Source organism: Lutra lutra, chromosome 9, assembly GCF_902655055.1.
Source record: "Lutra lutra chromosome 9, mLutLut1.2, whole genome shotgun sequence".
Lineage (NCBI taxonomy): Eukaryota > Metazoa > Chordata > Mammalia > Carnivora > Mustelidae > Lutra > Lutra lutra.
Window position 1 is genome coordinate 29,647,743 of NC_062286.1, and position 18,790 is coordinate 29,666,532.

The 18,790-nt window shown below is 41.2% G+C and overlaps 1 protein-coding gene across 14 annotated transcripts in view; it reads right to left on the reverse strand.

Moving 5' to 3' along the window:
- LTBP1 (latent transforming growth factor beta binding protein 1) overlaps nt 1-18,790 on the reverse strand; it is a 405,463-nt gene that overhangs the window by 93,956 nt on the left and 292,717 nt on the right. For all 14 annotated transcript variants that reach the window (XM_047745652.1, XM_047745654.1, XM_047745653.1 and 11 more), the window contains 3 exons: nt 17,423-17,542; nt 5,428-5,550; nt 321-443 (listed from right to left, as the gene is read on the reverse strand). In XM_047745652.1, coding sequence (XP_047601608.1) covers nt 321-443; nt 5,428-5,550; nt 17,423-17,542 — 366 coding nt within the window. The remainder of the gene's footprint in view (nt 1-320; nt 444-5,427; nt 5,551-17,422; nt 17,543-18,790) is intronic.

The window sequence follows — 18,790 nt, forward strand, 5'->3', positions numbered from 1 at the left end:
TTACTGAAATCTGAGTAGGTAAAACTTTCGAATGAACTGAATAGAGCTGATTTTCCGCAGCAAGGAATTACACAGAGAGCAACGCTTTTTCTTCCTAAGCCGAATGCTCAGCCACTGATCACAAATACTTTATTTTTCAGATTTAACCCTTTCCCATCCTGTGTTACGAACTTTTCTGACCTCAGCTGAGGTCTTGCTTTCTGGTGCTGTCATGCAACCATCCAGTTAGTTTCTGAGAAACACCCCCTTTTCTGAATACTGTCTTTCAGGCCAGGGGCCTTAAGCGAAAACCACAGCAGTTCACGGGGCCACGCTCCTACCTTCACACTGGTCTTTTGCCGCTGACAGCTGGTATCCCTGCCCACAGGTGCACCTGAAGGAGCCTTCCGTGTTTCTGCACTGCCCATTCATGCACAGATTCCCTTGCTGACATTCATCAATATCTGTAAATAGAAACAGGGACAATTACGTTAAATCAGGCCTATTTATATCTACATATCAAGATATATCTATATATCTACATAGATATATAGATACATAAATATCTGTATATCTAGAACACACTGTTACCTAAACTTTGAGCCTATAAATCAAGCTATGAAACTATGTCCTAAAGATCAATGTCTAACTACTCTTTTCTTCTGAAAATATCTTATTATCTTATTATTTAAAATCCATCTGAAACCTTTCAGAACTCCATGTGGCACACAGTCCTTCCCCTCGAGTATGACCGACGATTACCCGTTTCCTGACCAAATCCATATTTCTTAGCCTCTCGTGTGGCATTAGCCTTTGGAACTGTATCCCGATGTAAGGAAGGTGTCACATTATCCCACATTTTCTGAGAGAGCCCACATAAACTATGAATGTAACTGCAGCTCATGAATGCATTTTTTAATCATTGTTTTAGAGAAATTAATTTGGTTTACTAGAAACTTTTGTTTCACTTATTTGTAAAGAAAATGGATCACCACCACAGTAAGTCCCGGCTGCCTACTATTGGCTGCCAATAGGGAAATTAAATCATCGAGCTGAATGTCACTTTCAGAACGATGCAGCACCTTTCCAAATGCTCTAGGTCCATTAGCTTTAGGAGTGGTCGACAGCAAGGAACTGCCTACCTCACGTTTTCTTTCAGCACATTCTATTAAATACTTGAGACGTCAGTCCAAGAACTTAAGACCAACAACAGCGGCGTGGAGCTCGTTGGATCTCACGTAATGTCTGACAAGAATTTTAGTGCCTTGGACTCTTTTAGACTTTCTCAAAGAAGATGACACATTAAGCATTCCCATGTGAAGATGTCTGCAGCAAGACTATACCCTCCATTCCAAGTCCTGTCAGGGTACGCCAGACATCTTACATAAGTTACTCATTTATGTCGGGAATATTGTCAGAAGTAATTCATTATCGGTAATGACACGCACACTTGGAACAACCTGCAGCAACCCAGTTATCTTGAATAAGGTGACCTCTGGGTCTTTAAAACGACCACGGGGACAGAGGCAGTGTAATTCTACAGATAAAGAAGCCTTTTCCTTTTCTGATGAGGCACATAATTCCTACGACAAAAGAACACTTTCTAATAAAACAGGCATGCAGGACAAATGTCTTCTCTTTTTTGTGCCAAGAGATTGAAACAGAGCATATCGTTTTCCCTGAAAAAGGATTTCTTTGAGGGACTTTTGAGCATATCACTATGACGAATCCTGCTCAGAGTTACGACAGAGACTATCTCCGGGTACTTATAAGTTTAGGACATATAATGCTAAAATGTACAAAAAGATACAAGAACAGAGACACAAAAAAGAAATAAAGAAACAAGTACTGAATTAATACACTAGATAGCATATTTACAACATGGAAAAAAATTGTCAGTAGATTTAGTGAGGTGAAAACAAAGTCAGTATTTAGCACCAAGGTGAAAATTGGCAGTTGCTAGAAAATTGGAAAAGGGGCAGATTTAAGATCTGGGAAGAATTTGACATCAGTGATCCTAGGTGGTTTAGGAAAGATTACGAAATAAATACAGAGAAATATGTTATATAACTTATTATCGTAAAAAGCATGCGCTTTGATTGGGGAGTAAGGAAAACAATCAGTGTATAGTAAGTTTCTAGAGCAGCAGATGGGGGCCTTGCCTGACCCCATCCCACACTGTGATGCAGACACCAGGAAAACCAGAGTAGGGGGGCAAGGTTCACTGGCAAGTGGCGATAATAGCCCTTTCGCACCTCCAGCCATTGACATGTGCTGCTTTCTCTGCCTTCTAAGGTTTTCTCCTCTCCATATTCAAAATTTTAAGACCAAGATCGAACAGCAGCACCTTGGGTACTTTCCCAGCAGCACACAAGCACTTTCTGGCTTTAATAGAGCTTTGTATCTGCCTATGACTTGGTGAATAACAACATCAACTACGTGTCAGACTCTGTCCCCGCGTTATCTCATTCTCCGCGCATTCTCTGTTTCTGTATTTTTTCACACAATCATCCCATCCCCCTGACTGAGTACCATTATTGTTACATTGCTTTTTGCAGATGAGCAAGTACAGCTTAGCAAAGGAAGAAAACTTACCCAAGCTCACACTTCTGAGTGTCAGAGCTAGGTTCCGATATTCCGATACCCACTCCTTTTTAAACTGAACTCTAACTTTGTTTGGGTTTCACCGGTGTTTTCATTCATGCCCTCTCTGTTCCAGGACCCAATCCAGGGTACCACACTGTATATAGGGGTCCTGTCTCCCCCATCTTTCCTTGTTCTTCACAACTTTAATAGCCTTGAGAGTATGGGCCAGACTCCTACAGAATGTCCCCGTCTGGATTTGTCTGATATTTTTTCTCATAATTAAACTGGGGTTCTGGGTTTTGGGAAGGAATAGTACAGTGGTGAAATGCTCTGGCCCTCAAGGAAGGTCAGGGGTACATTGTATTTCCATGACATCACTGATACTGTTAAACTTCTTTGCCTGGTACTTCATTATCTATAATTTTCCGTACTACGTTTCTATCTTTCCCAACCAATACAAATTCTTTGGCAGATTAAAACCTCTCAGTAGCATCTGCATTTGAACAAGGGCCCAGATCACGTGGGTTCCTCCATACGCCCCAAAGGAAGGGAAGGGTGAAGAGAGGCATCCTCAGCAGCCCAGCAGAGGGTTACACAGAGGGGAAAATGAGTGTTCCCAGGGCTGGCATCAACGGACAGTGTGAATTTGGGGATGCTGGGGAGCCTTCTTAGAGAGGAGCAGGCTCAGCTGGGATGGCTGAGTCAGAAAGAGTAAAAATGTGGTTATAAGTCATTCACCCAACATGTGTTTACTCAGAGCACTATCCCTCTAAAGAGTCCAATCCCCAAACTTTAGAGATAATATGAGACCTGGAAATTTGAGGTTATTAATCCAAGGTGGCATGGCCAACCACTAGAAGAGCCTTGCAGGAAGGGTGTAGATGTGGGCTGGCAGGAAAGGATCCAGAGGGAAGGGACATGTGCCCATTGCCCTGCTCTGCTGGGAATGGCCAGTGTTCCACTGTCCACAAGGAGCTGGGACTCCAGCGCAGAGGTCAGTGAATTTGCTACTGCCAGTGGGAGATGCTACAATTCTTACAAGACTGTAAGATATCAGCTTACTACTTGCCTACTACGGTGAGAAATTAACTTCCATCCTTCCTTCACTTTCATTGAGACACTTCAGAAAGAAGAAAAATTTCACTTATTTCCTCTCCTTCTTCCCTGCAAAGAGCATGCTTTTTGGTATGAAGAACAAGGAGCAGAAGGGAAGCTATCCACAGATTTGACCACAGAAAAAATTTAAACTTAAAAAAAAAAAAATCATGCAAAGAAAAATTGGAGAAACCTTGGACAAATTACAACAATATACCTCCTAAAAATGTATTTATAATGCACAGACACATGTATATAAGTTTATGCATGGGTTATATATAATGTGTTCATACAGACTGATTAAAAAACCCGATAAATAGGAACAGATATTAACATAAATTTACACACAAAAAATACAAATGTTTAACAAGCATATGAAATAAATGTAATAATTAGAAGCATCCAGGGAATTAACAGATATAGGCATAAATAATAAAGATTCTTTTAGAATTAAAAGAAATACATTTTAAAAATTAGAAATTAGGGTTCTGTCAAAATAATAAAAAACATTAAAACATTTGACTCAATTATTCCACTTTTATAAAAAAAGGAAAGGAACCTAAAATTCAGACCAAGTTTTATTTTAAAAAAAGCTTGTTAGGTTTGCTTTTTTTTTTTTTTACATAATGATGAGGAGCTGGGGAAAAAAATGTGGTTGTTCAACATAAGAACAGCAAGAAAATGCTGAAATAGTAACACACTGGACTATTAAGCAGCTTTCAAAAATAATATTTGAGAAGAGTTATTAATGATGTACAAAATGCTCATGATACACCATTAAGTGACAAAAATCAAGATACAAAATTGTACATACATGATCTTAGTGACAGAAAATATTCAGAATAGAGGACTAATGATGAAGGAGATTGAGAAACTCTTATTTTCGGTTTGCTTATTTTCTGTGTTTGTTAGATTTTCTACAGTGGATGTTTTTTTGAAAAAGATTTTATTTATTTATTTGAGAGCACAAAAGGGAGGGAGTGAGAGAGAGAGCATGAGGCAGGCAAAACGGGACAGACAAGAAACAGAAGCAGTCACTTCACTGGGCAGGGAACCCAATGAGAGCTCAATTCCAGGACCCTGAGACCATGACCTGACCTGAAAACAGATGCTTAATGGATGGAGCCACCCAAGGCACCCTTACGATGAATGTTTTGTGATAGCAATTTTATTGAGGTATAATTTACCACCACATTATTCATCTAAAGTGTATAATTCAATGGTTTTTAGTATATTCACAGAGTGGTGGAACTGTATTGTTTTTATAACGAGAAGAAACAAAATAAATAGGTCTGTGGTTTACAGATGCTCTCTAAAAATATGCTGTTTTCCTCTATGTAAATAGATATGGTCTGTATGTAACCACAATGAGGAGTGACTTCCAAACATGCCAACAAAAATGTGCTCTGAGCAGTTCAGTCAAAATAAATGAGAGGTAGCATGGTTCTCTCTCTCTCTCTCTCTTTCTCTTTTTGGGTTCCCTTTTCTTTCTTTTTTTTTTTTTTAATATTTATTTATTTATTTATTTGACAGAGAGAGATTACAAGTAGGCAGAGAGGCAGGCGGGGGTGGGTTGGGGAGAAGCAGTCTCCCTGCTGAGCAGAGAGCCTCATGTGGGGCTCGATCCCAGGACCCCTGAGCTGAAGGCAGAGGCTTAACCCACCGAGCCACCCAGGTGCCCCTGGGTTCCCTTTTCTAATCTAATTACTCTAACATATTCTCAAGTGTAGTTCAAATAAAAAGGAGAAATCCGATCAGAGCATTTACCTTTGCAGTGCTTGTGGTCTGGCGTCGGAGAATAACCCTTGTGGCATGAACACATGTAGGAGCCCTCAAGGTTGGAGCACGTGCCGTTTGTGCAGATCTGTGGTTCCAGGCATTCGTCCACGTCTTGAAGAATGTTGCAGAAGGGCGAGGGGAACCCACAAAGACAAAGAAAAAAAAAAAAAGAAAACATGAATAAAGTTGAATTTGGCTAAAAATATAAATGGTGCATCCTCCAACAGGGACAGATTCTTTAAGGTAAGTTTTCAAATGAGCCCAAAGGAGGAAGAGGAGCTCTGGTGTGAGCTGCGTGTATGACAGCTCCATGCCGTGATTTACTCTGTGCAAAGTAACTCAGGAAAGGAACCAAAAACGCTCTAGGAACCAATTCCACGGAAAGCTTGTTGTAGAGGGGAGGGCAGAAGAGAGGGTAGTTTTAGAGCAGCCTCCACGACACAATGAAGTCTTCCAAAGAATCAAAGAGGTATTGAGGTCTAGCTAGGGACTGTTGAGTTGAGCAGGAAGTGAGCGTACGCTTAAAGCCCAAGGCAGGACTTAGGACCTGGAGAAACCACAAGAGTTCTTAATAGAAAGGTGAAAAAGGGGGCGCCTGGGTGGCTCAGTAGGTTAAAGCCTCTGCCTTCGGCTCAGGACATGATCCCAGGGTCCTGGGATCGAGCCCCTCATTGGGCTCTCTGCTCAGTGGGGAGCCTGCTTCCCTTCCTCTCTCTCTGCCTGCCTCTCTGCCTACTTGTAATCTCTGTCTGTCAAATAAATAAATAAAATATTAAAAAAAAAAAAGAAAGGTGAAAAAGACTCTGATACAATGTTCAAAGATGGCTCTGGATTGGTATTAGAAAAACCAGTCTAGGGGACACCTGGGTGGCTCAGTTGGTTAAGCAGCTGCCTTTGGCTCAGGTCATGATCCCAGCGTCCTGGGATCGAGTCCCACATCGGGCTCCTTGCTCATCAGGGAGCCTGCTTCTCCCTCTGCTTCTGCCTGCCATTCTGTCTGCCTGTGCTTGCTCTCTCTCTCTCTCTGACAAATAAATAAATAAATAAATCTTTAAAAAAAAAAAAAAAAGAAAAAAGAAAAACCAGTCTAGGGGACGAACAAGCCTGGTGGGCAGTTTGAAGGTAGGGGACAGGCTGTAGAGACAGAGAAAATAATACTCAAGTTCACCAAGCACTCACCGCATGGAAGCACGAAAGGCCGTGCCTGTCTGAGCTTATTTAATCCTAACGGGAGCCATACAAGCCGACCATTTACAGACAAAGGAACCAAGACTTGAGGAAGTTCTAACAGATTGCTCAGGACCACATGGTTTGAAACTGGGGGCTCGTAGGAGCATCCAGTCAGCGTAACTCCAAAGACCACTCCCTCCTTTGGATCTATTTCTAGTCACCCATGTTAAGTGTGGTGATAGAAACCGCTGAAGAGAGGATTAGGAATGTCTGCTTATTAACTGCTAACACAGCATTGACAAAGAAAACCACCATTGAGGTGCCCACTGATTCCACTCGGCATTCATCACATTCTCACTAGAATGTTGGGAATGCAGGGGCGCCTGCGTGGCTCAGCTGGTTCAGCGTTTGACTCTTGATTGATTTCGGCTCAGGTCAGGATCTCAGGGTTGTGAGATCAAGCCCCGCATTGAGCTCCAGCAGGGGAGTCTACTTGAGGTTCTTCCCTTTCCCTCTGCCCCTCCCCTGCTCACTCACTCTCCCCCAACCCACAAATAAATAAATCTTTTTTAAAAAAAGAATGTTGATAATTCAAAAAGGAAAACTTGGGTTCTATGCCCCACCTGATTGCTTCTGGTAAGCCCACTGTATGCTGCCGTGAGAAGACACATGGCGTCTTTTCCTCACCTTAAGGGGAAAAATTTAAACCACCAAGTGCTGAAACTACACACAAAGTCATGATGTAGGCTTAATTTACAGCGGTCTGTAACTTAATCCAAGCATCTTCATCGTAAGGCAGGCCAACAGAGCGGAGGAAAATGCTCTTGACTACATCCATTTCATTTGGCAGTGCTCGCCACGAAAGCAATAAAACTTCCCACCCACTTACTATGAACAGGCAGGGAATTGCAAACCCATGCATATCAGAGGTCGAGCTCTAATTCAGCATTCCAGAGTTCAGACTGCACTTGTGTGCACGGCATTTCATTAAAACTGTATTCTGGTGTTTCCACCAATGATAGCTAGAAATAGAGCGTTACCAAAAGGAGGCAATGGTGGTGGGGGGCGGGGCACACCGGCACACCGGCACACCGGCAAACGCTTCGCATGCAAACAGAACAGCCAAGGAACCCGCACCGTCTGCGTGCTCCGCCTCGCTGTCACAGAATCCCTCACAATGGTGAACTAGACCCTACTCTGTGACAATAAAAAACAGCACTTCCAGACTGACTCATCGTCCATCGTTTCTTTGGTTGTGGGCGTCCACTTTCCTAAACACCGAACACAAACAACTTGAAAGAAGCAGCCAAACTCTGGAGCCGAAGTAGATAAGGGGACAGAATGAGCCGAGACACTGGGCATGTAAATTCCAGACAGCAACGTTAAAATGTCACGTCTCATATCTGGATTGGTTTCAAAAACGTTAAAAAGTTGAGAAATGTATGGATTGTTCTCTCTGATTATTCATGCACTGGGAAATGTGATGATAGGGCACAGAAGGCAACAACACAATCAATTTCTAAGATTGTGTTTTCTCTTGTTAAAGCAGATTAAAAGACAGCCTAGATGGTCAATCAGGAAATACTTTTAAAATACTTGATACGAGGGTTCCTGCATGGCTCAGCCGGTCAAGTGTCCAACTCTTGATTTTGGCTCAGGTCATAATCTCAGGGTCGTGAGATCGAGACCTGTATCGGGCTCTGTGCTCAGCTTGGATCCTTCTTGTCCACCTCCCTCTGCTCCTCTACTTGCAAACACCCTCTCTCCCTCTCAAATAAGTAAAATCTTTTTTCCAAATAAATAAAATCTTTAAAAAAATGCAAACATACCCTCTCCCTCTCAAATAAATTTTTTTTTCAAATAAATAAAATCTTTAAAAAAATGCTTGATACTTCTAGGATACTTGAATGAGGAGTATCACAGTGCATATTTAAGACCTGCTGAAAGAGTTGACCTTAAAGTCCTCATCATAAGAAAATTTCTTTAATTCTGTAACTATGTAGGGTGAGAGACTTTCACTCAACTTACTGTGGTCATTTTGTAACATATACAAATATCAAATTACTGTGTTGTAAACCTGAAAGGAATATAACGCAGTAGATGTATCATACCTCAATATAAAACAACAACAACAACAGAATACATAGTAGGAATGTGCCTGGAGTGGGGCTTCACTTGACAGATGTAAAAGGAAATAAACTCATTGTTTTATCTTGCACCTAGACCTGTCTCTTAAACTGCAGACCCACAAAACCTAGTTGGTCAGTGCACTGGCCATCTCCCCTTGACGTCCCACAGGCACCTCCAAGTCTTCACAGCCAAAACTCATCTTTCCCCCTGTGTCTCTTTTATTCCAGGTCAATATATGGTACCACTATCCACTCAGATGCCCAAGTCAGAAATTGGGAGTCATCCTTTTTAGATTCCTTATTCTCCCTCTTTCCCCACATTTGATTTGTAACAGTCAATTCAATTCTATCTTCCCAGTATCTCTCAACTATACCAGCTTCATTTCATTCTTACTACCACCATTCTGTCCCACATGGGTTACTGCCATAGTTTGCTTCTCTACTTCAAGTCTTGCCCTCTCTAATCCACTATCTAGCCGGTAGCCAGTCTTCTAAAATACAAACTCAATCAATGGTATAGGTCCTTTAAAAACCCTCTGTGGTTTCCAGCGTTCTTCCATTAAGTCAAAGATACAAACTTGTAGGGCCCTGAGTGTTATCAACAGAAAGCGTGCCCTCAGTTCTTACTTCAAACCCTTGGGAGGATCAGTGTTTTGGGAAACAAGGTAGTCCTTATCCACTCCACCATCCAACACCCATAGCCTCTCACCCTTCGGCAGAGGGAGATGGTTAAGTCTTTGGTTTTCTGTACTGAAGCTCAAATCTCATCTTACTCTAGGGTTATGGTCTTGTACAAGAGTCAGATTATTCAAATTTTTGTGATGCATACACATAATCAGTTCAAAAGAGAAATGTCATGAAAAACACTCTGTCCACAGAAAAATGTGTTCCAAATTCCCAAAAAAAAACCACAATTTACCAATGGGCTTTTAGGACATAATTTGGCTTCTGCTACTCAGTGAATTAATTAAACCTCCCACAGTAAGGAAATTGCCAGGGGTTTATGAGGTCAGCCCTTTGTGGATATGATTGTTCAAAAGTTTATGCACCCAACCCAGTACACTATTACCCAATCCAAATTGATCATTGTCATCTACGACACCCCAAGAGACTCTAACAGAGGCCTGTGGAAAACCAGAGTCTATAGGATTTCATGATCTGCTCCTCTCAGAAGCCTATCAGAAGAGGGAGTCACAACAGTGGACATGATTTATTCTTAGTGAACACTGGCTGATTCCTTTTTTTTTTTTTTAGTTTAAGATTTTATTTATTTATTTGAGAGAGACAGAGAGGGAGAAAGCATGAGCGGGGGGGGGGGGGGGGCAGACCAAGGAGAAGCAGACTCCCTGCTGAGCAGCCCAATGTGGGGCCCAATGCCAGGACCCTGGAATCATGACCTGAGCCAAAGGCAGACACTTAACCAACTGAGCGACCCAGGCGCCCCAACCCTGGCCGATTCTTACAATCATCTTTTTCTTTTAAAACGTTTCACCTTGGGGCACCTGCGTGGCATGGTCAGTTAAGTATCCAACTTTTGGTTTCGGCTCAGGTCCTAATCTTAGGGTCATGAAATCTAGCCTGTGTCAGTCTCCATGTTCAGCATGGGATGTGCTTAAGACTCCCTCTCCTGCTCCCTTTGCCTCTTTCTTTCTGTCTCAGATAAATAAATAAATTCCCGAAAAAATGTTTCTCCTCACCATTTGAATCTTGCAGCCAACATTTCTTTGCTAAGATTAATAAGAAGCTCACTGGTCATTAGCTCCTGAACTCCAGCTTCTTTTTCCTTTGGGGGGAAATGAGGACATTGATCTCTTTCCAGCTTTCTGGCAACTTTCCATTCTCCACAATTTTTACAAAGATGACTTTCAGCTGGCCAGCAAATCCACCTGCAAATTCTCTCATTGCCTTGGGATGTAATTTCTCTGGGTCAGGAACCCTTTTGAAATGTCCCTTCCTACTGTCCAGGGAGAACATGAGATAGCCTGAAGCTCCCCTCTGAGGGTCCAGAGGGTAGTCAGTGGCTGACCTCACACAAATTTCAAAGTCCAAGGTTGTGCTGTCCCCTTCCACTTTACCCATCCGCTCCTTGAGGTTGGTCAGACTTGGTTCCAGAACAACAGTTTACCTGCATTACTTCCTGTGCTCTCAAGGAAATGAATCTCTCAACACTGCACACCAGTCATTCTTCAGAGGCCACTGAGTCTCATTTAATTCCTTAGTGATCACCACAGACTTCAACGAGTGAGCTCCATTTGATATGTGAAGTAAACATCTTATTTTGTCACGATGACTACAGGAAAATACAACAGGACACCCACCCCCAACATGAAATTACTTCAGTGAACCCTCAAGTATTCTGTATACATAGTCTTTTTTAGTGAAGATGATGGCAGGACATTTTTGACAGAAAAGGCAAGCATGGTGAAGTCAGACACCGATGCTGGTTAGGCCATTGGGATGAAACAACCCACTCTCACAGTACAGGAAATCCTCAAGATCTCAGGCGCCCTCTGTCAAGTTTGACCAAGTTAAGATAAGCAGTAGCAGTGCAGCCTACAAAATATGTTACGCATCCCTCAAAGACTCATCACTGTTCTTCAAAGCTGGAAAAGAGCCAATGCTATGTACATCCCAGATAAAGAGCCAAAGATGATCTCCGAAAATCAATCCGTTAATCCTACCACATCACTGGTTTCCTACCTCCCCTTTCCAAAAGAACATTTTGTCTTTCAGCAAAACTCAACTGGGGCTATCTATGGTGGAGATCGCCATCTTAGAGTCAAGAATCCCTCAGCCATTCTTACTGCTACTTGCCAGGGATGGTTCCCACCCATCCCACCCAGATGGATTTTCTCTCTTTCTATGAACTTATCTTTTCTCATTATCTTAATCATATTGCTTTGTTCTCTTATTTTCTTATGTGTACAGGAAGAGGTAGTATATAGAACAGAACACTAGTTTTGGAGATAAAAGACCTGGGATCATGTCCTAGCTCTGCCATTTATTATCTATGACCATAAGCAAGCCCATTAACCTATCTGGGAATCAATCACTGTATCTGTACTATAGGGATGACTGTCCTGATACCAAATAAAATAATGAAGTCAAAGCCCTCTGTAGCAACATAAGAGAAGTTTTTTGTTATTATGGTAGTTAGTCTTTTCTCATACAGGTATGTTTCCTGCTGTTAAAAGTGTTTTTTTGTTTGCTTTTGTGGAGATATAACTGACATATGACAAAGGATAAGTGATAATTTGGTACGCTTATATATTGCAAAGTGATTAACAAAGTTAGCTAGTGCCTCTCTTATGTCACATAATTATTTCCTTTTTTTGTGAACATAGTTATCATCTAGCCTCCTAGCAGCTTTGAAGTTTATAATACAGCACTGTTGCCCATAATCGCTATAAGATGGCACTGTTGACTATAACCACTGATCTGTGCAATAGGTCTCCAGGGCTTATCTACCTGCCAGTTGCAGGTTTGTACCCTTAAACAACGTCCCCCCAATTCCCCTAACTCTCAGCCCCTGATAACCACCATTCTATTCTGTTTTGTTTTGCTTATTTACAACTTCAAGTCTTCTCTGGAATTAAGTGCATAATTAGGTATTCGATAATAACATAATGACTAATTATAAGACTTGTTTAGCTATAGCGATTGGGGATTAGGTGGGCATTTGCACATTTAATAATGTCTCCAAAAGGGAGATGTTCCTTTCTGTTGCCATCTTACACAAAGTAAATAAATGTAGCATGAAAGCTTTCAATTTCAGATAAGTCTCTGAATATTCACCTATTCCATAAAGGTTAACAATGCTTCTTAAAATTTGAAAATAAATCCTAGTGTGCAAAGAAGTCCTAGAACAAGATGCCTTCCATGTTGACCATGCATGTTCTGTGCACCTAGTTTTGGTGAAGACTCTGGCTAACCAGTTGTCACCATATCAAATGACACCAAGTTCTTCAGATGCCTAAGACCCATTACATTTAGAAAAGGTAAATCGGAGTCATAAAGTCACTCTAACTTAATGATGGTTTGACAGTGAAGGATTTGTGTGATAAAAATCCCAGAAATTTGTCTTCCCAGGTCACATGGTCTCTCACAGACTCCATTATAAAGCAAGATAAAGTAAATTCAATGAGGGGTAGCTGCCTACATCGACCAGGTGATAGATACTGTGTCTTGTGAAGGTGAACCAAGAAAATGAAGTAAGAGGATGGAGATGGTAGCATTGCAGAAGGTAAAACATTTGTTAGGGATGATCGATGACCCTACAGGGAAGCACTGTGGTTCTCAAGAAATAGATCCCACCTAAATAAACATGCTGGAAGTTGAAAGGTAACTAGGAGATTAAGATTACTTAGATTCATAGAAGAAATTCCTATCAGATAGAGAGATTTAAGAACTACAGGAAATGAACTTATTAAAGAAAGTCAAAGACAGTTATACGTAGAAACTCGACATAAAATTTACTTAAACGAGTACCAGTTATTACCGCACTTCTTCTATTTCAGGCTTAGGGCGGTAAAAGGGAGGATAACAGAGTTGGGAGAAGAAGGGTCATAACATTTATTGGGTCTACCTTGTGTCACATGCCTCACGAGGTGCTTTATCTTGCTTATTTAATTCTGACAGTAAATCCCATGAAGAGAGTAGTTCAAAGGTATTGAAACCAAGCTTCATAGAGGTCATATATAACCCCAAATCTGTTCAAATTCAGGGAAATATGATCTTTATATCAGAGTTGCTGAAAGTACCTTTAAATAATTAAATATTAGAGAATGCCTTTTGGAGGATGGCTCCGTAGGGTTTGAGTTGGGCCTGTTCATGAGTGAAGAGAAACCTGCTAATTGAGTTCCTGATAGGCTGGCTTCCCTCAAGAAAGGCCTGGTTGAAGCAGCCAGTTGGAACCGGCCAGAACCCAGGGTGATGAGATAGTCATTAGGGGCAGGGATCAAGCAGCAGGCAGCAACTCCAGGCTGAATGTGAGGTCCAAGGAATACAATGTTGAATGATGAAAGTGGCTTTCAAGAGAGGACTGAAATCCTCAACTTGAAAGAAGAAGCTACGTTAACAGAGGAGCCAACAAGGGTTGCCAAAAAGCATCAAGGGATATTTTGAAAGTGGACCATAAACCATTGAGAATAAAGGATCGGCTGGCCCGAACTCAACACTAGCACACAGCATGCTCTCCCAGAAAACACCTGCTACCATCTGACCTGTTTCTGCCCCAAACAATTTCTGTTCTAATTCATAAATCAGGGAGAAGCATCAATCAGTGGGATCCAGCCCACATGGCATGACTATAAGGAGGCCATTAACGGTTTCACTAAGTCCACCTTTGAGTCAGTGAAAGAAGCACGTGTATTTGGCCTCAAATCCCTGCAGAACATATGGATCCAAATAGTAGTTCTCAATTTGTAATGAATCCATTTAACAGAAAAAAGAAATTCAAATCAACATATGGATTGATGCACTTTAGAAAAAACCATAAACATCATGCCACACGAAAGTAGAATTACATATAACACCGTACAGCTTTAATTTTACAACTTAAAAATATTCAGTCCGTGAGAGGACAGTGGTCGAAAAAGGAGAACACGAAGACTTATGGAACAGAATCCCCTGTGAGGTAGGGATTATCTTCTCTACAGATGGCTCACAAATGCCACGTGTAAGACTTTTCTTCAAATGGTGAGATTTGGGAAAATTTTAAGTCTTTAAGTTCTCATATATATAAAATTGGGAGGGGGGAGTTTTATCGATGTACCTGAAATTATCTGGACTACAAGGATATTATAAAGCCATAACCTAGTCCCAAATAACCATTGGAGACAAAAACAAATAGAAAGGAACACCATATAAATAACTTATTATTTGACCCCCATAAAATCTCTGACACTCTCTGTCTCCCTTAAGCTGTTCTTTCTATGTTCCTTTGTGGCACTCAACGTGCATCTGACATACCATATGCTTTGCTTGCCGATTCGTTTATTTGCGAGCACAATGTGAGCTCTAGAGTACAAGTGCAGTGAGGGGAGGATCTTTATTTTGTTCGCTCTCAATCCTCCGGGTCTTGAAAAATGCCTGCCTCTGGGTAGGCACTCAGCTGTTAAACAGAATGAATAAATATATAGCCAAGTTGTTGTCCATGACCTCAACTCAGTGACAAGCTTAAGTAATGACTACACCTTCTAAAAGGTATTTTAGAGCACCAGGAGGGTAAGGGTGAGAACTAAAATGTAGGCAGCATGGCTGGGTATTCACTAGCATGGTCAGAATTGAGCAGAAAAATCTAATTCATTCATTGGTTCAGTAAGAACAGAAAAGCATGTTGCCCAATCTAGGTTTTGTCACACTCAACTTTTAACGTGTGAGAGCTCTACTACCATAAAAAATGAAGACGGATCTGTCTTGGTACAATCTGCAAAAGTCCTCCCGAGAATTTTAGAGGAGCTGCACGTCCAGGATGAAAAGTGAGTGGAACTGAAACGATATCATGGAAGAGAAGCTTCATCTGTAGATGACAGAGCCTGAATTTTACCCGAGGCAGATAGAAAAAGTACACGGTGTATTTTTCATAGGAAATGTGTGATCTTAGCAAGGCAAAAATGAAAACTAGTGCTTGGAACAACTGGGTAACTCTGTGACTTCGGTCGACTACACAGTGACCTAATATTTCTGCTTATGATCCTACTCATCTGGTTGGCGAAGTGAAGTTACTCTGAGCAGAGGTATTGTGTTTCTGTCACCAAACCGGAGCAAAGTAGTCACGCTTAGACTGATTGCATACATCTAGGTATAATAACTCATTTATTTTTTATTGCCCAGTCTAGATAAACGCATTTATATTGAAGAGCAATCGCTTGCCAATTTGGTCAGTCGTATTACATTAGTAAAGTCATGAATCAGGGCTGTGGATTCCACTATTATGGATTTTAGTTACTTAAGGTAAAATTCAGGCTCTACTCTTGGATTAGAATATGCAGCAGTATGTGAAAATGAGAACACAAGTGGAATCTTGATAGGCAACTATGAAATTTATGCCAAACGGGAAATTAAAACCAAATGTACGTTCTGACAACGCTGATCACATAAACAAAGGCATATCAAATAAGCAATTAATGAACAAAAAAATCTCTTCTTGCAAAGATCAACATCTTACAATTCCAATGACAGACACTCTCGGAGATGGGCACAAGCTTCAGGGCAGAGGGCCACCTGAACCATGAACAGAGGCTTAGCGTGTACAACCTGGTGATGAGTCCAAAGCTTTGAAACTGGGGCTGTTTCTGCCAAGCCTACTTAGCCTGCTCTGCAACATCTAAATGTCCTTCCCAGAGATGTATGAGTAAAGATGAACCTTTTATTATATTCTTTATTATGTTCAGTTAGCCAGCTTATAGTACATCATTAGTTTTTTTTTGTTTTTGTTTTTTTTTACATCATTAGTTTTTGTGTAATGTTCAAGATGAACACTTTAAACAGGACTGAGGGGGTCTGGCATAACATGAGGGGGGTTGGGCCCCTCATCCTACAGCAAATCTTCTCTTGTTCTCTGTCCTTCAGCTGCACTCACCTTTCAGCTTCTGGAACATGACTGCTTCCTCCTTCCACAAACCCCCTGAATATGCTCTTTCCTCTGTCTAAAACTATCTCCCTCCTATCCCTTTCCCCAGTTAAACCTCAATCAGGAATTTTCCAGAAGCAACTTATTCTGTGACACATTCTTACAGCATCTCAGAACCTTTCTCCCCAGCACTGTCTCATTTGTGTTTATGTATTTATTTCTGAGATGTCTCAGTTATCACTCTTCCTCACCAGACAGTGCCATGAGGAAGGCATTTTTTTTTTTTTTTTGGTTCCTCAATGTATCCCAGCACTCAGCACAACTCTGGGTATATTATGTAAGTTCTTCAGCATTTGTGGATGAAAAGAAAAAAGGTATGAATAAATGAGAAGTTGAACTCACATCGTCAGAGTCTGGCACTGAGTGTAAAAGAGCTCAGCTTCTAAGGAAAAGATGACATAGAGATAGAAACAGAGAGGTAAACCATTAAGGGGAAAAGCTATTTATGAGACTGACGCGCTACCTACTGCGCTAACGAGGCACCTAAGGGGAAAAGCTATTTAGAACCAAAGCAAAGCTGTCGCTTATCTTCCTCAGTGCCTGGTGTCGGTATGAAGTATTTATTCAATACCTAAATGAATAAATTTAAGAGGCGAGGCAATCCATCAAGATTTCTCTTTCTACTTCTGCTGCATGTTTGTGTCTGTATGCTCCTAATTCTACTAGCCTCTAGTAGCTTGCTTCTTCTTATGCCTTTTCTCTTTTTGGTCTTTTGTTCTCCACCACTCTCCACTCTATGGTGACTATTATTTTATTTGGTCTTGGTTATTCATCACATCAAGGACAATTTGCTCCCATCAGAATTATTTCTTCCAGATAAAATCTCATATTCTTTGAGCCAGCTTGCTTTCTTATATTTTCCCCTGGTTAAAACTTACTTAGAACACTGCTTAGAAATTTTCTCAGAAGGACATAAGGTTGTTATATTCCATGTTTTTGTTTTTGTTTTTTTTAATTTTGAACGTGGACTCACTTGGCATTACATCATTCTTTCAGAAAACGCACTAGACAGAAGAAAACGAGACCATGATAAGAACACTCTAGTACCTACCAAGACACTGCCCATTCCAACCTCGGAACCCTTCTGTGCAGGGAACACACTGGTAAGACCCAGGAGAGTTCACACACTGCTCATCTGGACAAGTGCTTGCGGTCAAGCATTCGTCAATATCTGGAAAACCAAAAAACCAGGTCACAAAAACATTTTTATCAGACTACTGAAGCAGAAACATACTTTGCTGATGAAGTAGAGGGTGGGGTGGGGGAGGTGTGTTCTATCTACATTTTGATGGAGAAAACGTTAAGTAGGTAAGCCAAACACTGTCTACACTTAAACACCACAGGGATAAAGCATGGCCAGGTGTATTTTGATTAAAATATTTACACACATTCAAAAGAAGAACTTGGGGGACGCCTGGGTGGCTCAGTTGGTTGGACGACTGCCTTCGGCTCAGGTCCTGATCCCGGGGTCATGGGATCGAGTCCCACATCGGGCTCCCAGCTCCATGGGGAGTCTGCTTCTCCCTCTGACCTTCTCCTCCCTCATGCTCTCTCTCACTGTCTCGCTCTCAAATAAAAATAAATTAAAAAAAAAATCTTTAAAAAAAAAAAAAAAAGAAGAAGAAGAAGAACTTGGTCCCAAATGCCCAACTGGCAGGGTCAGACCTCTCACCCTGGGAGCTGGCAGCTCCTTGTGGGCCGCTTCTGGAACATCAAACCTTTGAGGCAAGAGTGCATCTTGCCAGATAGAAATGTAACAAACAGGCATGAAAATGACGAAGCCACAAATCCACCTGGCCAGAGGCTCTCTCTGCAGACAATGGATGCTCTAGGGAAATCCTTGCTCTGGCTTCATGGGCCCAAGAATACCCTGGGTTTGAATATTTTTAAACTTTTCATAGGATAGGAATTCCTTGGAGGTGGAAAAAACACATTAGGAGAGAATGAACTCATCAAGTATTTCCAAGAGTTTCCAGAAAACATGGTGATATGATCACAGGGTAATATTTCCTCACAAAAATACACCTTATTTTTCACATTCACAGCTAACTGAAGTTATTCATCATCTTTCTTTTCAATGTGCGTTGGAAAAAAAACACCTTCAAGCTGGCTGGAACTGTGGCAGAGGGAGCTACTACAGTGACTTCAGGCATTCTGAAGAATGGTAGAACAACAGAATGGGGGAAAAGAAGGAGACAGAAAATGGTTCAAGAGTTTAATATAACGTGTGGTACCATGGGTACCAGTCCCATTGGAAATAATCATTTTTCTAGAGTTGGATACTGAATTCATGTGACTGGATTTAATGTCTAAGTGTTCTCATTTAAAATGTATATAGGACCCCTGATCACACTTAAAATAGAGACAGAATTTTCAGGACAGAAGCTGAAAAGTAAAAGAAATACATAATGGCTACAGC